General features: G+C 34.9%; 1 protein-coding gene across 3 annotated transcripts in view; it reads left to right on the top strand.

Moving 5' to 3' along the window:
* The window catches only part of khdrbs3 (KH domain containing, RNA binding, signal transduction associated 3), a 149,914-nt gene that overhangs the window by 61,983 nt on the left and 61,677 nt on the right, over positions 1–26,254 (top strand). For all 3 annotated transcript variants that reach the window (XR_011190769.1, XM_069195143.1, XM_069195142.1), the window contains exon 2: positions 8,592–8,710. Coding sequence is in view for 2 of the 3 variants with exons in the window: in XM_069195143.1 (XP_069051244.1) it covers positions 8,592–8,710 (119 nt within the window). In the remaining variant the exon portion in view is untranslated. The remainder of the gene's footprint in view (positions 1–8,591; positions 8,711–26,254) is intronic.

The raw sequence follows: 26,254 nt of genomic DNA, 5'->3' as shown, positions 1-26,254 counted from the left end.
ACGATGTTAAGGGTACATTTGTCAAATACCAGCTTAGCTACACCTTAAATCGGAGGTTTACAGTACATCATTAAACCAAGAGCTACAGTCCAACAAGGTTTTATGAGTCTGAAATCAATTAACCATTCTGAGTTTGGCGATGTGACTGATTGTATCTTATTATCATGTATTGAGGTTTTGAGTTTGCATTGTTTTTATACTATATTCAATCATTTTATTATTTTTAGGTGTTACCTATAATTATTTAAAGCACAGAATTAAGAGTTCTGGCGGTAGACTCAAAAGGGAGGGAATAGTACCAGGTTGTTGCCATGTTATTTATTATTTACCTGACCATTTTTTTCCCCAGACATACAGTATGCTTTGAAGAATAAGTGATACAAATGGAAAAGAAAACAGTCACCCAATGAATAATTTTCAGATTCATGGGAAGGTTTTCATAGAAAGTACTATGTAATTCACTGCCCTGCTTAAAATAAAAAAGATAGGGAGCTTTTAAACGTTTGTTCTTTGACCAGTGTTACATGTTCTAAAGGTCAAAAGTAAGGAAAGAATGCTGAATTGAAAAAAAAAAACAATAAATTGCCTTTTCGTTTCTTTTTGTACTTGTACTGTAGGTAAGACATTGCTTTCAAACTACACATACAGATTGTGAAAGAGGTATCAAACATTACCACACAAATAAATCCGAAACACATCCAAATAAAATTACCAAGCACCTATCAGGAAGGTTCTTAATATGAGAAAAGTATTCACTCAACAGTGCTAACATTGTCAGATATCTCATTACATGGTGAAACAAAGGAATGCTTAAACCAGGCAGTGTCTATAAAGTCATTATATAAATAGTGCAGTGTGTGGGAAAGATGGAGGTGGTACTGTGTTGCAAAACTAGGGGGAGAGCACAAAGAAGTGCAGAAGAACTGCACAGAAGAGCAAGATAATAGACCAAAAGGAGAATATTTCAGACCTGGCACACATTATTAGGTCTGTATGAGTAGGAGGTTAGAATCAAAAACAGACTGCACACCGATATTAAGATCGACTCTTAAGAGATCAAATCTGTCTTACAGCTACTCATGAACAAATACCCTGCACATCCCACTATTACCTTCTGGGTCGTATCAAAAAAGGGTGCCAGCAATACAGTATATATTTTCCTGATGTTTACTGGAGGGGCTGAATGAAAGTTCAGGAAGTACAGTATGTCTAATCTTAGAGATACAGAATTTGTCCATGTCAAAAAATAGTTTTTTACTCATTTTTTCATTTTTCCCCAAAAGAGGGAACTATATTGTACCCATCTATATATACAGTATCTATACACATCTGTTTTGTCTGCAGCCACATGTGGCAATATGCAAAGTATATGTTTAGTTTGACTTAATTGTGCATTCATTATCTAAGAAAATGACTAATTTTAGCACAAGGACTGTGATTCTATTGCTGTTTAGTGAATTATATTTTAATTGTTTTATATTTTGTTTTATGTACATACCGTATATAGACAGTATTTTAAAATTGGTCCATACAAGTGTAACAGGGATTAGGTGTTCACTATTTCAACCCATGGTCAGTGTGAACAGTTAAATTGTTACAGCTGCTCAGAATTACACATTTTACTGTGTGCAGTCATTAAATATATACTTTTATCTCAGCAATGGCCTAATGCTGAATCCATAAATTCGTCATAATTTAAGTGCAGTTTTAAAATCCAGTGCTGAAAAGTGTTGCATTTATCATAAACTCCTGTGATCACCCTGTTTTAGGGGAAATTGTTGTCAGAATTTACATAATATCTATTGTTTTTCTGTCACTTCATTGCATTTATTTTGATTCCCAATGAACAGCTGAGCATCTTGTTATATTAAATGAGGGTCCCAGGCTTCAGCCACCCAACCTGCCCTCCAGTCAGAGCCTTTCACATCATGAATTGCTATATATTCAACACTGCCTTTCACTGCCTTTATTGCAAAGCAGCTTTTCAAAGCAAAAAGAACCCTGGCTAACTGATGCTCGCTCAACTTTTCAGTCTAACATTTCAGTGTTTTCAGTCAGTTACGCGGGCAGTCAAATCTGCAAAATTCTGAGACTTTTTATTGTATTTCTTCAGATTATAATAGATTGTCAGTCCCAATCTAGTCATTTAAAAACTTGTGCGAACTCCAAAGTAAAGGTTGCTAAAACAAACTTTCAATCTGTTGTTCAACTATTTTTTTTACAAGAGAAATGTATGACATTTAAATTACAAGGTCTTAATTGTAATATTAGCATGTCTTTTTATTTATTTAATTCTTACAGTATGTACATTGTGTTCAGTGGATTTAAAACTATCTAAATTATTTTTTATTTTGTATAATGTAAGACCTGCATATGAATACAAATAAGCTGCAGATACATATGTACTGCATTGTGTATACTCCTTTCTGAGTTACACAACAGTAGAAGAAATATCAAATTAAACACTTCAGAAGTTTTATAAAGTGGAAATTATCACCATTTCATAAAATTAAGAACTATAGTACTTGGGGTTCAAACTAATTTTGCTTCAAAAATGTCATGTTCAAAGAATAAAACCCAATAAGAGTCAGTGTTATTTATTATGTTATTTTTATATCACTTCATTCCAATACCTAAACAATCTTTACAAAATGAACGGAAAGTTTACTGCTCACAAATTGAGAATTACGAGTGGAAAGTTGTAAATGTATTTTTTAGACAACCAGTGCATCACCGTGGGGTAAAGATTTTTAACCAAAATCCCTTCCAAAGAGCTTAAAAAATTAATGATATGAAATTACAAATGTTAAATGAACCATTAAAAAACTAAAATCTTGAGCACATGTCTGATCTGGAAGTCATACGTAATCCCTTAAATCTCTGCAGTTTATAAATTTTAAATGGCAATCTCTAAATCACAAGGCTTGTCTTAAGTGATTCCATTTCCGATGGAAATGTAGACAGCAGGATAACCCCTGCTGTGCACCACCATTACACACATGTATTTTTCAGCTGTCAATACAAATTTAATGTGTTTTTGCTGGAGAACGAAAACAGATTATTGTATAAAACACCAGAAACATTTCCCCTCTCTTAGAAAACATGCAGTCAATATATTCAGACCTAGACAGAAAACTCACGTGCGAGTCAATGTTTGTTTTTGATGTTTGTTTTTAGTTGGTGGCATTGGTCCCAAAAAGGCACTAACATGTTATGATGAGGAACTTTACTCTATTTATGTAGGCAGCAAAAACTGAATATATCTGAGAATCTGTTAAGGAAATATTTGTATTACCACATATCATATCCTTAAAAAGTTATTGTTTTTCTCTGACTTTTTTGCACATAAAAGTTCATGTTGCTTAATTTAAGGCATTCAAGGCACAATGCACATAAAAAAAACAAAGTACTCAAATATGATGAGCTGTGGCTGGCTCAGTCACTAAGGAGTTTAAAAATATATAATGTTCAATATTATATTAGTTTCTATTGACCGTGTCTTTGTGACTTTAACAGGATCGAAATAATTGTTCTTTTTGAGCTTGAATTTATAAGTAGTTACTTCCACTGAGATTCCAACTGTTGTGGTAGTTATCAACTCTAATTGCTGTTACTATTATTCTAATTAAGACTAACCAATTATTCACCATGACTCACCATTGATGTTTTGGAATTGACAATTATAAATCACTATTGGTAGCTGTTACTGCTCCTGCAGAAGCGTAGGAGAGTGGCAGTCTGCATTGCCATCTAGAATACACACTGTCATCATCCATCTCTCTTCACATTGTAAATGTTTTAGTGTCAACAGCTGAGTAAAGGGAGAATATATACATATATGCATGCCTCACTGCTAACACTTGTACATACATAGGCACCTGACAAGACACAGATATTATTATATCAACAAAACCCCTGAACAGCTTTAAACTAATCCAGCCCTGGAGGCTTCTAGCCAGTTTTGTACCTTCATTTAAAAACAATCCTATCATATTTAATGATACATTAGCACACTTTCAGCCAATGGTCTCTGGGCAGCAAGGTCCAACCAAAATTCAGGAGCACCCTTTAAAATACTTTTTTAAAACCTGAGAAAAAAGTAAGGTGTAACATCTTTACTTATACAGTACTACATAGCATTTATGTCACTGATACTGACATCATTAAATTTATTTTGCAAAAAGATAAACACTAATGAAATATTCATTTAATATGTTCATGATAGATGCAGAGCTCAATAATTGGAGGCAAAGTCTTTTATGCCAAATATAATTTTGCAATTTTTAGATGTAAGCAATATTTAATTTTGCACTGTAATCAACTTATTGAGCTATAGATCTTTATAATATGATTTATATGAATAGATCCTTCAACAGTTTCATTATTCCAGAATCCCATGGTGGATTTTAGGCAAAGATATACGGAAACTAAGACAGTAACAAGATACTTGTGGAATAAAATGTACAGTATCTAATCTTAGGTATCCTGTGATAAAAAGCAAATAAAAAACATACTTTGTAAAAATGAGGAGTGTGACTTGTACCAGTTGATGTTTTCTTATATTAACTTCACAAGATTTTAAGTTGTATTTTACAACTTGTAGTGTTGTGAGAGACAGACAAGAAAATGTAAATGTATTATTTTATTTTAAGAATGATAAAAAAATCAACAATAATAAAAGGTGAAACAATATGTCTTCCAGTACTACCTGACATTGTCTAAAATAGTAAAATAGTGTTCAGTAAACAGTATAATTAATCTTCTCTAAAATATCACAACTTCCACCTAGCTGACTTAGTTGTAAACTGTAAACAGAGTATTTTGTCTCTAAAACAAACAAATTAGAGACATGCACAATTACAAGTTTCAAAGTTGCTAAACTCTGTAAAGGTGTGCTACTGACAGAGATTTCACAGTTTTAAAGTGTTCTGGATTCACACCTGCTTCAAGAAGTCTTCTGTGAAGAAATACTAGCCATTTGGAAGGTCAGTTTTCAATTGGGCAGCATTCATCACTAGTCACCAAAAAGATCTAGATTTAATGTTACTACTGCTCTACTGTACCTCATGGTCTTTGGCTCACTGCACTGCTAACAGACTGTCCACCCACAATGCCTCAAGTTACAAATCAGTCCCTTATTCAGGAAACTAGTGATACATTCAATCATTGAATACTATAATTTATTAATTAACCATACTATTTTTAACCATACTATTTTTGCACTGTTTCAAGAATTACCTTGCACTGTTTTTGTCCTGTTATATTTTCTCTGTTTGTGGAATTTTGCACAGTTTTGATTACATGTTATTTATGTTATGTTATTACATGTTACTGTTATTGCTATTGTGTAATTGTCTATTGTCTTATCTTCTGTCCTATTTATATACTCCACCTGAGTGACTAATGAGAAACACTTTTCGTTATACTATGCACCTGTGTAAGTTTAATGACAATAAAGTTGAATTTAAAAGTTGAATTGAATAAATTATTTTGGCCCCATTTTGGCATCATATGTCCTTACAACAAATTTCTAATTCCTTTTTGAGCCATTGCACTTAAGCCTAAGATTTGTCACACTTTATTTTTTTTTTGTTTAAGTTAAAAGGGAGGACTGAACAATGTAATGATCCAAATGAAAATGTGAGAAAACTGTACATTAAATGAATGTGGCTTATTATAGATTATTGTTTATAATCTTATTTTTTTTTTTTGGAATACATGATACAAAACATGCCCTTAAAAGTGTTGCCATTGAAGGGATACATACAGTACAATGCACTCAGTAAAGTCCTGGCAATATTAGGGAAACTATTGTTTGTTGTGAAATTTCTATCACTGCCTTTCCCTTGCTTTTCGTAATAGGTTTCAGTTTATTTGTTGTCCTAAATGCCACCATAGCTGTATAATTGTCTGGACAGCTTGTTAAACTATCTGCATTTGTTGATGTTCATGTATCTACTGCTTTTGCTTTACTTTTTTAAACTATCCTTAATAAATGCCGTTTTTAAGCTTTTTTGTAACTCTCATATTCTTCCATTACAAAAATTGTGGGGCAGCGACCCACTACAAATGTTATCCCCTCAGGGATTCGGCTGTTTTTGTTTTCATTTTTTGGTATACAAAATTGGATTATTTTCCAAAACAAGCAGTCAGTAAGATGTTTAAATCATTTTAGAAACACACAAGTTAGCATTTTTGTGTTTGAATTAGGTTAAGGATAAATGTACAGTATGTAAACAGAACTTGGAATTCAAAGGTGGGGAGAGGTCTAACAGGTTTTACAGTTTTCCTTAGACTAGATTTCTTTTTGTGTTTTTACATGCTTTTCTGATAATGCAGAAATATTAAGAGGAACTTTCATTAAACTGGATGATTTACCCCTTGGGATGGTTTTAGGGTTTATCTTAATACACATCTGTTATACTGATTTAAAGAAAATATTACATTTTTCTTTCCATGTGTCTTAATGAGGCTGCCATGCCTGAGCACCTGTGGAAATAGTACTGAGTTTAAATGCACTATATTGCACTGCTTAATATATTCTGCCTGTACTCTTAATAGATAAGGGATAAAATAAGCTTTATGTTGGATTTAACAGAATAAGATGAAAAATTAAAATGCATATATTATTAATATTTGTCACTCTGCTAGGCTATAAGTGATTTGATTCTCTTACATGAGATGAAGATCTGCATCTGCAGTTACAGGATTATGTTGTTGCAAAGACAATGTGTGTTTTTGACAACTGCCCCATGGATTGCAACTAAGGATGCTATGTATTAAGAAAATAAAATGTATAATCATGCTTCACCCATATATTTTAGCAATATTATATTAGGTTATCTAATCAGACATGGTTTACATAATGTATGCCCTGTAATGCATTCCGTCTACCTGGACAGAATCTGACTACTAGTGTGATTCAAAAGATGAATTCAAATGGCACAATCTTGGTATTGATGATAATGGTGGATTGTGAATGCAGGATGATGTCCCTCTGTTCTCTGGCTTTTCCTTACTCTATCCTGTCCTGAAAACTATTTTGGCCCCTGATCCATTTCATTAAGGCTGGCATAGTGACCGCTAGGAATGGTCCTGTAACTATTGAATGCAGATGTTCCAATATGGCTGACTTGCAGTAATTACCTATTAGTGAATTAGTTTACTTGAGTGAATTGTACATAGGGATATTATGTATATGTAAATACAGCAAAACTATACACATTTTTTCAAACCTTCAGAATAAGGTAACTGCTGGGAAGTACTAATGTCTCTGACACTCAGCTGCCCCACCACCCAGTACAATAAATACTGTATACATAGTATATATCCACCATCCATTTTCTAACCACTTATTCCAATTCGGGGTTGAGGAAGAGCTGGAGCCTACCTAGGCAAACAATGGGTCAAGCCAGGGTATACCCTAGATGGGACTCCAATCCATCACAGGGTAGATAGACACAAACACACACCATCTTATACCAGGGCCAGTTTTTCCAGAAATCGATTTGCTAATAAACTACCAGGCTTGCTAGGCCGAATTACCTTCCCCCCCTCCCCATCTGTGTCTGTCGTTTTGCCTTAATGTAGACACCAGTTATTTTATGGTTGTGTTGCTTGGCACAGCTATGTTTGGTAGTGTGAGTAAGTGATATAATGATCGCACAGGGCTACACAAATCCTAATTAGGATTAAACAATTATTTCAATTAAAAAAAAAACTCATCAAGACCTGAAATCCAAATAATGTGACACGGAGTGTATTAGATACTAAACCTCTATGGAAATGCAAGCATACTGTACTTAGTCAAGACACGGAAATTCTTAATAATTAAATCTGTGACACAGAACTGTTAAGCACCCAAGGAAGTGCAATTTGAGGGAGGTCTGATTTTTTAGGCATTCCAATTAAATCACAGCTTGACTAAATGAACTCAAGTTGAGTAGTCAAAAGCAGTAAATTGTCAGAAATTCCACAGACTGCGAATTTAACAGATATTAATGAGAACATTTTGATCTTGAATATAAGAAAATTGAGGTTTCAAATACTGACAAAATAGCAAAAAAGGGACAATATTTGTCTGCCATGTTTTTTATGAAAGTTATGTTTTATTGGAAATTTAAATGAAAACTTTTTCCTTATTACGTCTGCACAAATAATGATTTTTTTTAAGTTTAAGCCTGTCTTTTGAAAAACATTGAAATATTACTATTTGTCAAGCTTCATTGCTTGAAACGTAGACCATAACAGTCCCTCCTTATTAAGAGATATTTTACACTGTGCCATTGATTGATGTATTGGTTACATATTTATTTTTAGGTGAGCTTCATTGAAGTAGCTTAGGTGACATTTTGAGACTTTGCTGACTGAAGTTATTCAACATTCAATTTCATTGTATCCCTGGGGCTTTCAGTTACTCTTTTAAACTGTGGAAGCAGATATTAATGAATCACATGCTGAATACAGTATAATTTTCTGCATCAAACCTGAGGTCACCCTTTCGTAAATTCACTTAAAATAACTATAATATGGACATTTTTCACTTCATGATTCCACAGTGCTTGATTAACAGTTTTATGTTCCTCTTTCAGAGATTGAAAAAATACAGAAAGATGAAGGCAAACAAGAAGAAAAGTTCATTGACGTTGTGATCAACAAGAATATGAAGCTGGGACAGAAAGTGTTAATTCCTGTCAAACAGTTTCCCAAAGTAAGTAAAAAAAACACAGTAATAATAACCCAATAAACGGAACCTTATGATTTTTTGTTTGTTCACTCTAGAGCCTTTCTGTTATAACATCACTAAGGCTCTACACATTTTGCAGTTAAACAAGTAGTGTTTCCAGTCGTTTCGAAGCTAAGCACTTTGATTATCCTTCCTCAATCAATAGTTCTGAAACTAGTAAAGTACTTCTTTCAAGATATGTGGTCTTGTATTGCCTTATAAATTGACTGTTTTTCCCCGCTGCTACCCAGTTTGACCACTGTCCTGATAACACTTACTATCCAATGCATTTGTCTTGAAATGGAAGACAGTTTGTAACAGTCTGTATACATGAGACATGATAAAAGTCACAATTAAATAGTTTCTACTAGCTACAGAAGTAAAGAAGAAAAAACAACATTAGAGAGTGCAAGGATGGACACTATAAATTAAAGCTTGGCATTTTGTGAAAATATATTTCTTATAAGTCTGTCATATGAGGATACCTTTAAGGTAGGCGGGAGCATTTTCCAAATTGGGGTTTACTTTGAGAAAAAGCATCTTTGACCATAAGAATTTCAATAGCTAGGAACCTGGAGTTCTGACCTGGTGAGATGTGTCTGACTGTAAGAGCTATTTTAGGTTGCAGATGTTTAGGTATAGCTGACATTTTTTATTAGAGGGAAATTGTATGTTGTATTTAATAATATATTACCATATATAATTTAAAATCGGGCTATATAATATACTGTAGATATATTATAATACATTCAAGTGGACACTTGCAGATTAAATATGTTATCACAATTATAAACATTAATGAGACTTACATCTGTTTCTTGAGTAGACTGCTGAATGTTACCTTAAGCATTGTACACTGTGTGAAGAGGAAAGCAAGATCACTGATATTTCTCCCAATACATTCCTCATAAAATAATGAGTATGATTTTCTGTATGGTATCATATGACCAGTTTAATAATTGTGATTGGTCAGGTGACTATATACTGTAACGCTTACGGCCGACAGGCACTGTGTAAGAGCTGGATTACGAGATCGGTGACGTCACCGCCCTTCCCTGTGATAGCAGGACTACAGCTATTGGGTTGTAGAGAGATCTCTTTGGCTCACCGGGCTGGGTCCCTGTTGAGTGACGCGGGAGTCCCAGGTTTGAGCCCCCGACAGTGGGGGGCCGACCTAATGCGGCAAGGGTGCCCGCCTGAACCCCCGTTGCGTTACAATACCATGAGGCATTAACAATTAAAACCCATGGGATTGGTTCCAACATAAAAAATTGTAATGCCTCTCAATACACAACCAGGAAATCAGGACTTCCTGGAAGGATCAGCTCTTTTTTTCTGGCGGCATATTTAAAACTACAAGGAATTGGTCAGTTCAAACGGTTTTCTTAAGCATGATGAAAAACTAGAATAACACCAAAATATTTAAATTAAGCTACTATATTACCTTGCAAAAGTATTATTGTACAGTTTTCACATTTTGTTGCTTTAAAACCCATGGACATGATACTTTCAAGTAGCAATTAATAGTGACTTAATAAGGACCACCTACCCCACACATGCAAGGTAAAAACTAAAAGAAAGAACAAAATAAAATGAAAGTACAATGAAAAGATTATTCACTATTGCTTAAGTATTCAAACTACAGTATTTACAACAGCAACCCTCCATTAATTTTGGTACGCAAAAGTAACTTAACAAGCCACACAATTAGTTGAGTGGCCTCAGTCTGTGTGTAATTAGTAGTTCTAGACAACTACTATAATATACAGTACAAGGCTAAGATTGTCCAGTTTCCACAAGCATGAAAATGAATTAATCTTAATGCAGTGGTCTGCCCAGTCTCCAGATCTCAATCCATCCAGATTTGTGAGATGAGATGGACTGAACATTAGGAATAGAGATCCACTACCAGCTAATTCAACACAGCTGTGGGAAGCACTGGAGTCAGCATGGGCCAGCATTCCTGTGCAACTCTTTTGACACCGTGTTGAGCTCATGCCCTGAGGAACTGAAGCTGTTCTGACGGCAAAAGAGGGTACAGCTCAATATTAGGAAGTTGTCCCTAATGTTTTGTACACTCAACAACCTGTCTCCCTGTCCTTCGGATGAGACGTAAAACCAAGGTCCTGACTCTCTGTGGTCATTAAAAATCCCAGGGCGTTTCTCGAAAAGAGTAGGGGTGTAACCCCGGCGTCCTGGCCAGATTTCCCATTGGCCCTTACCAATCATGGCCTCCTAATAATCCCCATCTATGAATTGGCTTCATTACTCTGCTCTCCTCCCCACTGATAGCTGATGTGTGGTGAGCGTTCTGGCGCACTATGGCTGCCATCACATCATCCAGATGGATGCTGCACATTGGTGGTGGTGGAGGGGATCCCCATTAACTGTAAAGCGCTTTGAGTGGAGTGTCCAGAAAAGCTCTATATAAGTGTAAGCAATTATTATTATTCAGTATATTTTTCCAAAATAATCTACAGTATACATTTCAACAATAATAGGAACCAGGACATAACAACGTAAGTTTACATTACTGTACTGTATATTCTTGTTTTCTGAGTATAGACAGAATATGGTGGAAACAGAATGATTCCTGTAATTACCTGTTAATTTAAATTCAAGAAACAAGATTTAATATTTTATTTGAATATACGGTACAATAAAAGAAAATGCCAAATTTCAATAGAAGAGAAATCTTCTGAAATGGAAAGAGTCTGGTTCTTAATAATTTAATTTTGATTAATTCACATATTTTCAAATGTGGTCGGCAAAATGAAATTAAACAGGTATATGGCCACCATCTAGCAAATCTGTAACTCTTAGCATTTGTACAAATCTTAAAAATGGAAACGTGATACGTGTTATACAGAATTTCACAAACATTACTGAAACATAATCTACATCTTAGGTGTTTTTCAGGTAAATAATGAACATCTTGTGCTAATTCTAGACAGTTACCATTTTTAAATAAAGGGATTTTCATTTCTTGCAAATTATAACCAATTTCATGGTGTCCTGATCACTATTATAATGTGTGATTCATCACACACTACCAGGAGTGTGTAGGTGAAGGGGACAAACATACTAAATCATCTCCTGATTAATGCAAAAATGAAATATTTCCTTGGGTGAAGTGGTCTATAAACTATGTTCCTTCTTTAAAATGTACAGTATCCTTCTTTTAATTATAGAGAGTCCTGCCACTGTATCAGAATTCATATCTAAAATAAGACAAGACTGGTTTTTGATTAAATGCAGTATTTACATTGATCTTGAGAGATTGTAAATGATTAACATTATTCAATTTTAATTTTGAGGCTCCTTTTTCTTTTTCTAAGGATGCCACACTATTAAAACTATATTTGTTATAAAAAACATACACTATTCTTTAATTGAAGTTCATTAAGTATCATTTCTTTTCATTGTCAGGAAGTGTAACTCATTATAAGTCAAGGTGTTTTGTTTTATATAATGAATGAAGTTGCTTGGTGGGTTATATCATTTCTAAAGATAAACAGTCCTGAATGTACAGTTGTGTTAGCAAGGTTTCATACTACAGAATGCTAACTGTAGCTGAATGTGCTCATATTCTAAGCGAGATGTTTCTTCCTGAAAGAGAATATTTGACTCAGCAACAGCAAATGTCTACGGGAAAAACTGTCTGGGTAAAACACACTTTCAATGTTAGACTTTAAAAGAAAAAAAGATCTGCATGTCAGCTTGTGTTATGGTACTACCAAGTGAAAGCTTTCAAGCTGCCTCTCCGTTAATAGTGGCGCACTACAAACATGGCTGAGATGTCCCTATGGGAGGGTATTTGGGAGGCAAGCACAAAGCCGATTTGTACTGATTGTGACACTGTGCACTCTTCACCTCCACCAATTTCAATGAAAATTATTGCATAATGGAGTCTAATACCAGGCAGAAGCTGTAGAAAGTCAACCTTATTTTGTAATCTTTGTCTGATATATGCACTAAGATTCAATAATAATTATTTGGTCATACATGTGAGCAGATATACAGGGAATAGAAACAAAGGCAAGCTTCTGGGAGATTGTTTGAATAAGAATACAGAACACTGCTATAAAAAAAATCAAACAATGAATGCTGTATCTTTCAAAGCTTGTTTTTGTTCTGCACCTCAGATGACTGTCCTAGACAGAAGAATGAAATTGAAAGTCACAAATAATAAAAATGTGGTAATTACAGTACTTAGTTCATATATGTATGTCACAGTTTAAGTAAAGAATTGACTATTACATAGATTTAGATTACATTAGATTTACTATAATGTTACTATATTTTCAATGCTTACATTTTAAAATGCAAACTGTGGTATATAAACGATTTCTCAAATAACACAATTCTTTCCAAATGCAAATACTATAGAGAATGGCTATAGTAGGCAGCCATTTTCCAGACAGTTAATCAAAGCTATTAATTTTCCACGTGTCAGTGGATAAGCCACTGACTATACCATATGTGAAAGACCCTTACCCTGCAAGGGTAGTCCCTATGGTCTGTGTCCATACAATTGACAAGGACAACCAAAAAAGAAAAGCCTTTTCTGCTAAAAACACCAACAAACAAAATGTAGCACAAATAACCCCAACTCCACTAACCCCATGCATACTCTTTAGATACCAAACCAGACTTTATTATACACATGTGAAAAGGTGTGTTCTTAAACCCTTTACCAATTAACTCATTGTTAACCAATTCATCCCCACTATGGCTATCCATTCATTTATGTTATTACCGCTTCTTCTAATTCAGGGTCACTAGGTAGCCAAAGCCTATCCTGACAAGCAACAGGTGTAAGAAAGGATACACCCTGGACAGTACACCAGTCCATTGAAGAACACATAAAGACGCAGGCATATGCGCAGTAGAACACGCACATGCAACCACAGATAACACTATCGGTCTGGAATCGAACCCATGACTTCATTCAGTGCGGTACCTAGCAAGGCTTATCACTGCACCACTGCACAACCCCCCCACTATACCCATCCATCCTTTCCTGAGCCACTTTATCCAGTACAGGGTTGCAGGGTTGCAGGAGAGCCACAGCCTACCCCAGCAAACATCGGACGCAAGTCAGGATACACCTTGGACATACAGTACAGACACCTGGAAGAAACCCACGGCAACATTGGAAGAACATACAAACTCCAAGCAGATAGCACCCCTATTTTGAAATTGAACCGAGGGCCCTAGCGCTGTGAGGCAGCAATGCTCACTCCGACTATGACTATTTTCAAGCAATATAGTGTAGTGGCCTCTAGTGGCAAGACACGGAAATTATAGTCCGTTCAACAGCAGACCTGCCACACCATATAAAATATCATTTAAATTAAAATAGCAAGGTATTTAAAAAATAAAGCAAGGAAATGTAAATTATTATTTATTGATATATTTCCTTAGAACTGTACTTTTTATTATACACCCTTCCTTCTCATTCTGTCTTATGTAAGCTTTGTCGTCTGAGCACTTTATGTCATTCTGTTGTGACTTATTTTCACTCTTGATTACCTACCAGTGTTTAGGAAAGAGAAGATTTGGATGACGCCAGATAACCCAAAATGCAAATGCATCAGTCTGTGAATTATGTTATCCAAAGAAACAGTAATTTCCTTATAGTAATGAACAGTAATGAAACAGACAGCAGTAGCCACAATGCCATAAAAATCAAAGTTGTTAATTGTTTCAGTAGGGTCCATAGGGTTTATTTTCAAAGCATTTTATTTCAGAATTTAATATTCGCAAATTTGCTCATTTACAATTCGGTCTCCTTGACGAGGTCTTGTATGGAAAAGGAGCAATGCGGGATGAAAGGGAGCCGAACGTTCAAAATTTAGCTGCACAACAGCCTGTGATTGTGACGAGAATCAAGCTAGTGAGGGAACGTCTCTCTGCCCCCTGGCCCAATATCCACTACTCAGCATCTGTATCTCAATGTGATCTTGTTTATGTATGGTAAAGAATGCTCCCAGTTGTGTCTGCAGTGTGGGGAATGGTAGGCAGGAGACAACTTTATAGGCTCACTGACGGTTTTATTGCCCTTTTCATTACAGTGTGGTATGCTAATCATGGAGGCAGAAAGAAAATGTGCAGACATCTTTAGCTGCAGAGGAGGATGCATATTGTTTATTTTAGCTGATTACTGATTAGTTTATGATTACCATTGTTCTAGTTGATCAATGTTATTTTAATTAACTCAAAGCCAATACATTAGTAATTTAAATATCATTTAATTGAGGATTACTTATGCCTTTTAACTGTATATACGAGCATATACTGTACATAATATACTGTTTACATTATGAATTGGGGTGGACATGATCATATGCAAATTTGGCTAGACTCTACAATACATGAAATATGCCCATTTTTATAAGATAATATATTTTAAAAATGAAACAAAAATAAGAAGTAGGTGCTTTGAAACAAAACATAATATTTTGAAGTATTATGTGATTGACTTGATCGCTGGTGTAGAAGCAAATGCACATGTGCTTATGAACAGCATAATGAATGTTTCATAAATATTAAAAAAGGTTTAAATACCTCTTCTTGAAAAGTAAAAGTGCATTCTTTGCAGCTGTTGTCAATAAATGTTGATGTGTTCATTTCCCAGTAAATGTATGCATACTTTGAAAATTTGTGCTGTTTCCTGGCACGTCTTGGGTTATATTTGCAATTGAAAGAAGTGTATATTTTGTTATTTTTCTGCTCTTCAGTCTCTTGGGATCTTGAACATGTGTTTTTGACTTTCCCACTGGAGCTGACTAGGCTTTGACATAATTCATTTTGCATTATCCTTGTTTTTACTTAAGTCATTCTTTAGCATTTAAATACATATTTGTGTTTCTAATTAAAGAATTTCCTTTGGGGTGTTTAAGCTAACATTATGTACTTGGGAAACAAAATATTTTGAAAAAAATGCTTGTTGTGAGAGTGCAAGGAGATGATGGATGTACTGTAATAGCAAAAGAGTTATACATCTAATTTCACGTAACAGAAATTAATGTGAATCAACCTGCTTTCATGAATAAATGTTTATTTAATAGAAATAAGTCTTTAAGACATTGAAGAGAAGTTCAATAGGCACGAGAGATCTAATTTTATTTTCAATCACATTCACCAAAATTGATTTTACCTTATTTGTAAACTTTTTATATTGTCATATTTGAATGTTTACAACCTGGATTGTTATGTTATGTTTTTCTAAATTTGAAAAAGCAGGTATCTCTTGATTTTGAATGTAACGATTGCAGATGAAGTTTGAAGTATTACTGTATTTACAAATTCAGGATTAATTAGGCAATGAGAATTTTAACCGGTTGAAGTGCCTGCATTGGCAATAGCTTGTGAATAAGTAATCTTCTCCAATCAGTCCCTTTTATTAATTTAGTGAAGGGCTATGTACAATATGCCATAATTATACTTATAATTTATAGTTTGCCTTCTGCATTCACCATTGTTCCTTAGCCTTAATAAGTATGCTGATCTGTAAATGTGTACTTCATTTTTTTTTTAATGTGAATGTAACTAAAACAGGGTTTTATCTACCCATAAATTAGCAAACTTAAAAATAAACTTTTTTCACTTTGCAATTATTCAATTGCCTACTGTATCATTGTTTGTAAAGGACAGACTTCTAGCCCAGGGGCTTACAAAGAATATAATTAACTGTGGGTCAGTTAATAGATGCTACAGAGTACCTACCATTTATTATTGGTTTTACATCTCATCTGAACAGTAAGAGAATGTCACTAATTTAACTTCTAGAAACACAAAGTAAACCTATGGTAGACAGAGCTGGAATCTGGAGCCTTCTAGTAACAAGGTCTTTTTCTTTACAACTGCAGTACCTTGCCTCCTTTAGGTATTGTTGAGTAAGCTGATAAGTGAAGCCTAGGATTCTGCTTTAATTTTCAAGTCATTTGACTCAGAAAATATTTTTTGCTTCAGTGCATTTGTTTAGAATGATTAAATGCTGTTGTTCAGTGATCTTGCTGTTGTTGGCATTTAACACAGTCACTAAAGGCCTACTGATGAGGTCAGGGGGGAGTTGGACGTTAGTAGTAGAGAAGTAGTGGAGGAGTTTATTGCCGTCCAATACATTGGAATTCGCATTATGCCATTCTCTCAGGACACATGCAGTACAGCAGACAACACAATATGACACCACTACACATGTAAACTGTACATTTTAAAATGGCACACAATAAGTAGTGACTTATTGAACAGTCAGTAGCCACAAGTTTCTGAGATACAGCATGTGTTAAAAAAAGGAGTTTTCAAGCAAGTAAATAACTATTCAGCTTCAAGTTTGTTGATGTAAGATCATCACATATACACAATACTGGGCAAAAGTCTGTTAGTTTTAGTGCTATGATTCCAATCTGAAATTAACTTGTATGGTATCCATTTTAAATTTCGAGTGAATGAACATAACACTGATTTCATATGAATTAGAAAAACAGAGGGTATATTGCAATCTTAAATACAAATATGAAAAATTCCGAAATTACATGAAAATATGATACAACAATAGAACCTTAATTAATATACTGTACTGTAAGTTTCTACAGTATTTGATTTAAATAACTTTTACAAAGCCATCCAAACAGTCACACCCAACATCACATTGATGAACACATTTACCCCATTTCAGGCCCTGAATCAGACATGCTTCATACCAGCCAAGGGTGTTTGAGACTTTAAATAGTGAATGGTACACTAACCCCAACAAATACACAGATTTTGATCCATTACACCTCTCCATAAGAAATGGTTCTCATTAGGTGGTGATTCATTTTCTAATGTGAGAACTGCCTCAAGTGTACAACTAATGTGGTGAAAAAAGACTGATAGAACTCTTCCAGATATACTTAGGACTGCTTACACTCCTGATATGAACATCATTTTCCATGTCTGTTCTAAATGTACTTGAGATCTTTTACTCGCGTCAAAAAAAAATTGGCTGTATAGTGGTTAAGGTTTCCATTGCCTGAGTTTGGTTTACTCAATAAGTTCAAACTTCAATGAGCACTTGAACATTTGAACAATCAGTCTGAGGGAGAACATTGGGAATACATAACCGAGCCTGGGACATTTTCTGGTAAGGTAAATATTTATTTCCCAGATATCAGTTGTTGGAGCTGGAAATTTCCTTTGTTTACCTCTAAGCAAAGGTAAATTACCATTTGTTTGTTTGACTTCCATTAGACTAGTTTGCAAATCAGTGCTTCCGGATTAACTCAAAAGGTGTTAATTGTAGGCTTGAAGGTTAACAGTATTTAAGCTTTTGTAGAGAAAGCTTCATCTCTAAAATAAAGTTACTGCATTTGCAACAAGTAAACTATACATTTAATAATTTAAAAAAGTGATGTTTATACCAACAACTACCACAAAATCAAAGGAAATATAGGGGGGAAGGAAATGCAGGCGGAGGTGTATCATAACATATCAAAAAGAGTATTTAAGCTAGAGGAACCAGGAGTTTTCCTGATCTTGAAAGAAAAGGTTCATGCACCAGAGAACAAAGTAAAAACATTCAAAGTGCTCACAGACTGAAAGGAGTTGGTTTTAGTTGGTGAGAAGAAATAAAATTCACCAACCCATCCAAACAAGTCACATCCAACATCACATTGATGAACACATTTGCCCCATTTCAGGCCCTGAATCAGACATGGGAGCTCAAGCCCATTTTACATCTAATGGCCATGATGTGTCTGATCTCTCCATCTGGATCCTCTCCCAGGGTTTTGCGACTCCTATTTAAGAAACACATCTGAAAACAAAATTATTCTTCAACTTTGAATCGCACCTCCTCCCTTATCTCAACAACGCACTAATCTCCTACTGCATGTCCTGCATTCATTTTGGCTTTCCACACCTCTCCTCCAGTTTTTCCTTGGTCTGGACAATCATTCTCACCTGCCTATACAGTATACCCATTCCCCCCTGCTGATTCTCACATCTTTTGTTTTCCTACACCTTATTTCTTTGCAACTTTCCCTCTCTCCCTCACACCTGAAGAAGGCTCCACAGCCAAAATGTTGCGTTTCTTTTTTACCTTTCTGCATGGAATGAACCTTCACCTGTTCCTTTGCAGCCAATGCATGCTGGAGCAGCTTCCTACTCAACTCCTATCTTGGGGAGGCAGGCAATGGCCCAGTTATTCTTGTCCATGTGGGCAAAATGACAATGGATTAAACTGCAGACTTTCCATCCAGAACAAGTTTTTTAAAATTGCCAAGAAACTGCATTACAGGACTAAATGATTCATTTACTCGGGAATCCTGTACTGAGCAAAGGTGAACAATTACAAATTTGTTAGTACAACACATGAATGAGGACAGAATTTACTGAAGAAAGCTTCAGCCTTCTGGGCCACTGGAAGCCTTTCTATTGAAAAAGAAATCTGTACAAACTTGAGTATGTGTAGTCCTAGCACAAAAAAGCGCAAAGAAATCAATGTACATTTAATTTAGAATGGAGAAGGCAGACACCAAACAAAATCTGAAAGGAACAAAGATGAAGGGAGAACCAAAGGGGAAAAAATGATTGGTAAATTAAGTGCTTACACCAAAATGTTAGGTGTATAAAAATAAGATAAGATAAAAGCTATCGTATTAACAATACAATGTTATTGGTATCACAGAAACTTTGCTAACTGCAAGTCTTGGAGAGGAATGTAACATTAGCCTATACACTCTGTTCTGAAGAAAAAGAAAACATAGGGGGAGGTGTATCATAATATATCAAAAAGAGTATTCAGGTTTATTTAAGCTAGGGGAATGGAGAGTTTTTGAATATATGTGGGTCAGCGTAATTAAAAAAATCCAACAAATTATGTACAAAAGAAGTGATTTTCAACTGTCCTAAGACAGACTGGGAAATCATGGATATCAACTGCAGAAATTCAAACTATTAGACATAGTTTAAGTTTGTCAGATCATCTACAAGAGGAAATACCTGTCCTGCAAACAAGTCGTTGCAAACAATTAGATGGTATATTCCAAAACTGTTCAGGGTGAATCTAAAATGTCTGGAGAGCAGATTTAAAGAAATCAGTGGAAAATGGATGGCAACACTTTAAACAGTATCTACTCAAAGCATGAGACATATTATATTTATCCCATTATGCAGTACATCAAAAGCTAACAACAGTATTCCAAATACTTGAACATGCAAATAAGGAAACATATACAGAAAAGAGAGTGCTTTATGAAATGATAAAGATACAGGAAAAGTTATCTCAGTTACACAGTTAAAAAAATATCGCAATGAATTGAAAACGCATGTTGAAAAGGATATTAAAAATGCCAAGAGAGAAAATGAAACAAATATTGCAATGGAGGCAAAAATAAATTCACTAGGAATAATAACATCCCAAGATTAAGCATATTGAACGGCTTATGGAGTTTTTTTAGTCATCACAATAACTTTTCTTAACCCACTTGGTCAAGGGCTAACATCCTGGCTGTAGGAGGAGGAGGCTAGGACCCCATACCAAGTGAAGGTGAAGATGGGATGGAGGTGGTGTACAAAAAGATGGCATTACATATAATATTTCAAATGTTTAAGGTAAGGAAATCAGGAGTGATTACGAATTACTGACAGCTGAGTCTAATTAAACTTGGCTGTTGCCTTCCCTCCCCAACTTGCACCATAAACTCCATTACTAAACACTTCTTTCAGTAATACAAAGCAAAAGTACCATCAAAAGTGATGTAAAATATCCAGCTATCCACTCATTTTCTAACCACTTCATCTAATGCAGCAGGGGAGCCAGATCCTATCCCTACAGCACCAAGAATGAGACATAGGACACCCTGGACAGGGTGCCAGATCATCGCAGGACACACTCAGACACGTTATTCAGTTGTTGTCAGATACAGTTTGTTTAAAATCTTTCCTTCTTCCTGTTTAGAGGAAACTTTCAGGTACTTTAAAAGGTCATATACCATGGACCAAAATGTGCAGCAAGATTTTTGGTAATTCCTTTTATTGTGATTGTGACAGAGGAGCCTGTCATGAGGTACAGGTAGCACAGGAAATACACTTTTCATACACCTTCCATTGATCAGTTGCTAGATAAGTCCCTGAGGGTGCACACTCAGGGCTTGACTAGTAACTGCTATTACTTAATCTCATATACATTCACATACTTAAACACAGGTATGAGTAAGTACTGTGGTGTGAATAGAGAGCACTCTTAAAGTGGATGACACTCACTGTTTGTTTGGTGTTGGTACTTCCAGAGTGGGTCAGTCTATGGAGGCCTCAGAAGGATAAACCTAACCCCACTTCTCAAGGGGTATTTATGGAGGTGGGAAAAACCACATGCATGTGAAGAGAAATGTTACTGTTTTTTATTGTTTATTTTCTGTATTGTTTATTTGAACCAGGATCAAAAGAACTGTGTTATTAAGATATGTGGTGTTCTTTGGTTAGAAAGGAATTGATTATGAATGTATAATTTATGAATTGGAGAAATGGTTTGTTCCAGAGGGGGAGGGGCTTACATGCTATTTAAGATGCCTCCTCACCATAAGAGGGAGTTGTTGTTGGTGCTTGGTGAGTCAGGTAGTGTGACTTAAATCAGAGAGAAAGTAATAAGAAAAGGAAGATCTGTATTTATTTAAATAATTATTTTTGTTCCTTTTTGGGTTTTTGTTTTTCTGGTGTGGGGGATGGGGAGCACTGTAAATAAACTGTACTTATTTTAATTGAGTGTTTTGCGGTGGAGCCATTCTTTTATAAAACTGACCTATTTTGCCCTTTTCTCAGGCCATTTTGTGCATTTTGTATGGGACTTCAGACAAAAGTGGTGACTTTTATGGGACTTCAGACAAAAAACATGTGAACTAACGATTGTAATAGGTTTAGTAAATATAGTTTATGTACATAGTTTAATTTTTTAACAGACTAAGTGAAAGGAATAAATTAGTGTCCTACTGTACCATGTGATGTCTGAAGTCTCATGCTGGGAAAGTCATGACCTGTATTTCCAATTGTTAGGTCTTTCTTGATCTAACAAGGGAAAATGTGTTAAGTCCTTCAAGGTGTTGGTTTATCTCTACTCTTGTACACTATCTAAATTTGATGTGATATATTTCCTCCATTTAATAATTTGCCTTAGTTATTATGCTTATACTTTTATTTTTTTTACATAGTTTATGAAAATAGAGACATGAAAACCATAACACCAACACAAAGTTAAATTCCACAAGCCAACATATTCTTCATGTAATGAATAAGGACATACAGTATAAAGTCAGTAAATAAATTGGATGTATTGCTGTTTTACTGGATTGAGTACTCTGTTATGTCATGCTGTGTTGAGCTGTCAGGCAGAACGTTCTAATGACAGTGAAAGATATCCATGGTCAAAGCAATGGCTGCAGGCTCTAAAGCACTTTGTGCTTTTGTGCTTTGACCCTTTGTGTTTTGACCTCCTAGTGTTTATAATTCTAAAACTGCAAGGATTATGTTTTTAAGATCCAAATAGGGATTAATGCCAACCTCCATATGTGGTTCATGTTAGCTGTCCTTGTGCTTCATTATCTTTCCTATTTTATGAGAGAATGAAACTATAGGAAGAGAAGACACATGCTTAATAATAAACTATAACCAAGAACATATTTGGAGCCATAAACCCTTACACTTGATAGTACACATAATGTTTCATTTTGTTTTAAATCACAATAAAATTAGACTTATGTGCTTTTTTATTCTTTTCCTTTTTATTACAGTCTAATTGCTGGTGTTTTGACGGTATTACTATTTATTTAGTTTTTCATTATTGATATTTTCAGATCAGTCAAATCTACCCAACGTGTCAAACTGCCAAGCTGTTAAAAGTTTGGAATTATAGAATAATGCCTGACAAAAGATCTGAGTGCAGAAAGCATTACAAAGCCAGTCGCCAAATGTAATGTCATCAGGAAGCTTTTAGAAATAACAGAGTCTTACAATTATAGACATTTACAGCTGCACTTTGACAGAAACAAATAATATACTGTTTGTAGCTTCAACACATAACCAAAGGAACACAGTTCCAATTTGCTAGATGTGACAGGGTGAAAGAGCAAGACTGATCCCCAGCTCACTAAATACTGTGCTGAATCAGAGGTGTCATTTATATAAATTCCCTTCTAAGGGTAAGACATTGCCTTTGGCAATGAACTGGCACTATCATTTGACTTTTTTCTTCTTATTCAGAAGGGTAGGGTTCTGAAATTAAATATGTTTTTGTAAATGTAAATACATTGCACTGCCACGCTGAAGTGAATGTGATCAATTCTACTACAACTTACAAAAATACCCGTTTCCATCTTTGTGTGTTGTTTCAAAATAATAAATCTAAAAAAAAATATTGAATGTTCAACCTGTGTACCAGAGCTGACATTTCCAATACTTTTGCAATAACGTTACGTGATTGTACTGTCAGACTTCTCATAGAACATGGTATAATTTTTGTCCATTATAAAAAACAATATCCAATAAGATAAGATCACTTTATTAGCCCTATACAATTTCTTGCATTAGGAATTCATCTTTTCACATACCCCAGCTTGCTCTCCATGACACACACAGACAGGGAGAGAAGCTTGGGGTCAGAGTGCAGGTTCAGCCATCATACAGCACCCCTGGAACAGTAGGGGTTAAGGGCCTTGCTTAGGGGCCCAACAGAGTAGGATTCCTCTGCAAGCCACAGGATTTGAACCAGCAACCTTCCAGTCACAGGTGCAGCTCCTTAGCCACAGAGCCACTGCTCTGCCCCGTAGTTACTGATCCTACTTTCATTTGTTTTCATTAACAGCCCAATTAACCAAATCAAGCTTTGAATGCTGTTGATTTTCCTGAAGTTTTCTGTGTTTAAATTTTCTAATTTATTTAATTAGAACTATCATGGAAGTTACACAGATAGTTGTGATTCTTTTAAAATACTGACAAAAAATGTTAAAGTCTCTGTATAACCAAACAAAGCACAAGATAAGTACAACACATGCTGAAGGAGATGTAAACCAATACATTTAAATAAGGCTGAAATATTTATGATAAATATGAACATTTAAGTAAAACACAGATCCATGCATGAAAGGTTTGCTTGAAAAGAAAGAAGATTACACTCTTACCTGATTTTTCTCTACAAAATCTTTTGTGTTTCAAACAGAAAGTATTAATTTAAAGCAATCAAGCTGCACAAAACACATTCAAGTTGCTGAATGAAAACAAGTAAAAGCTTTTTAGATTACACAGCAAAGTGCATCAACACAGCTGTTAGGTAGGTCTTGTAGGCAGGTAAAATTTGGAAATGTGAATAGTAAGTCGATAGGCCTTTTGAGGAAAGGCATGTTCTCAAAATCCAATCTGATGTTGTTTTGTTATTTATTCAGAGAAGCATGAGAAACACTGAACAATGCAAAGGACTTAAGCTTATTCACTCTCTCTTCCTTTCACAAAAATCTATTTCTATTGATTAACTGTAAGAAGTTCTACAGTATACAGCCTGAGAACTACAGTCAGTTGTTAGCACTCTGCTGAATAGCTTTCCAAAGAAAATTAAATTTGTTTTACTTATTTCAATGTATTAGTTTGAATTTTAAAAATTGTTCAAACTAATTTTACATCTTTTTATTAAATGCATTTTACAATCACACACACATACAGTACTGTGCATTCAAGTGTATTTGTGATGTTCCATTTTGTAATATTTGTATTATAGATATGTATTTATATGATACATATACTGTTACATTTTGTATTAAATATTAATCAAAATCTGAATGTTCAAACAAAGACTTCTAAGGATAAAATATGCTATTGTAAATGTCACTAAAGCTTAAGAGAAAAACTGAAATAGGTTGATTGCAGAAGAGTCAGAGCCATTAGCTCCATATCTGGCAGAAGCAGCTTTGACTGCAATTTTGTACACTACCTTTTGCTGTCTCAGGTTGTTTGTAGATTTCTTATTGACAGCAGTTTTCAACTCTTTTCACACATTCACAATAAGATTCAAAAGAGGACTTTGACTTGGCCACTCAAGGACATTGGGTTATTGTCCTACTGTCCCTACCAGATTTTATTTCCAGTTTATTAAGACTTGTCAGCACTTTGTTCCATCAATATTCCTAGCGGTTATTACTTACTCCCTTGTACCTACTGATGAGAAGCACAACTATACCATAGTGCTACCACCAACATGCTTAACAGCAGGGATTTTGTTAACTGAGTGATTCACTATGTTGGGATTGCATCAGATGTAAGGCTTTACAATAATCTTTTTAATTGTAGTTCAGGTGGGTAGCTGCGTCAGCATGCGTAGACTGCAAAGGAACAAGTAATAGGTTTATTCCATGCTGAAAAAAAGAAGAAAGAGAACACAACGTTTCGGCCGTGGAGCCTCCTTCAGGTGTGAGCCTTCTTCAGGTTGCTCACACCTGAAGAAGGCTCCACGGCCGAAACGTTGTGTTCTCTTTCTTCTTTTTTTCAGCATGGAATAAACCTATTACTTGATCTTTTTAATTGTATGATCACAAAACCTCTAACCACATGTTTGCATTATCACTTACAGTTACAAGTCACATACTTTGTTACAAACGTCATGTAGGATTTCAGATGGGTTTTCCACTATGACATACACGCCAACATTGTTGAGCGACTGGAATATCCTTTTTTTCAATATCTGGAATATTTTTTTGTAAGCTGGATACCTTTTCACACATAACTGCTTTTGTAATATATAAAATAGACCTATAACTATTCATCTCTTGTTTTTCTCCTACATTTTGAGGGGGAAATAGTGTCATATCTCATAGCGAATAATGAGTTTGATTTGGTGATTTTAGTCCCTAGGAATTTAATCTTGAAGTCACTTTTGGGATTACTCCTTTGTCAGTGCTGCACGTACATCGACATAGTGTGAAAAAGATCAGTGGTATCAGCACTGATCCCTGTGGGACTCCAATCCCCGGAATGCCCAAACCAGAAACAGTTTTGGACTATTTCTTGTCACTCAATCCATCTCAATCTAATTCCCCACCCTGCTCTCTCTTTTGTATTTGATGCTGACATAATGGATATTTATAATTTAACCATTGTCTAAAAAGTGTGAAAACAGAGGAATTCAATTTTAATGGAATCATTGCTTTTATCAAATGGCTTGATTTTTATCAATTCCTATGATGAACATGAATTCAGTATAATGACTATTGCCATTAATTATCATTGAGTAAACCTTTTATTCTCAGATGTCAAACAAGACTGGATATGAGGAAACAAAAAAAAAGATCGTAATTGCAATGAATTTTACAGACATAGCAACATCTTTTTTTAAATACGGACTCGTTGTGTCCTATTCTAGAAATGTAATGTTACAAAATATTTTTAGTTTCTCCAAATGCACATTTGTTACATAAAACAATTAGTGTTAAATAAAGAAATACGGTACATCAGGAGTACTGGAAGCATTTATTGGTTTATATGTTCTGTATTCTATAGTTCTCT

This window comes from Lepisosteus oculatus, chromosome 10 (assembly GCF_040954835.1).
Source record: "Lepisosteus oculatus isolate fLepOcu1 chromosome 10, fLepOcu1.hap2, whole genome shotgun sequence".
In the NCBI taxonomy this organism is placed as follows: domain Eukaryota; kingdom Metazoa; phylum Chordata; class Actinopteri; order Semionotiformes; family Lepisosteidae; genus Lepisosteus; species Lepisosteus oculatus.
The sequence above is the reverse complement of the archived record's forward strand: the minus strand, read 5'-3'. Positions and strand labels throughout refer to the sequence as shown.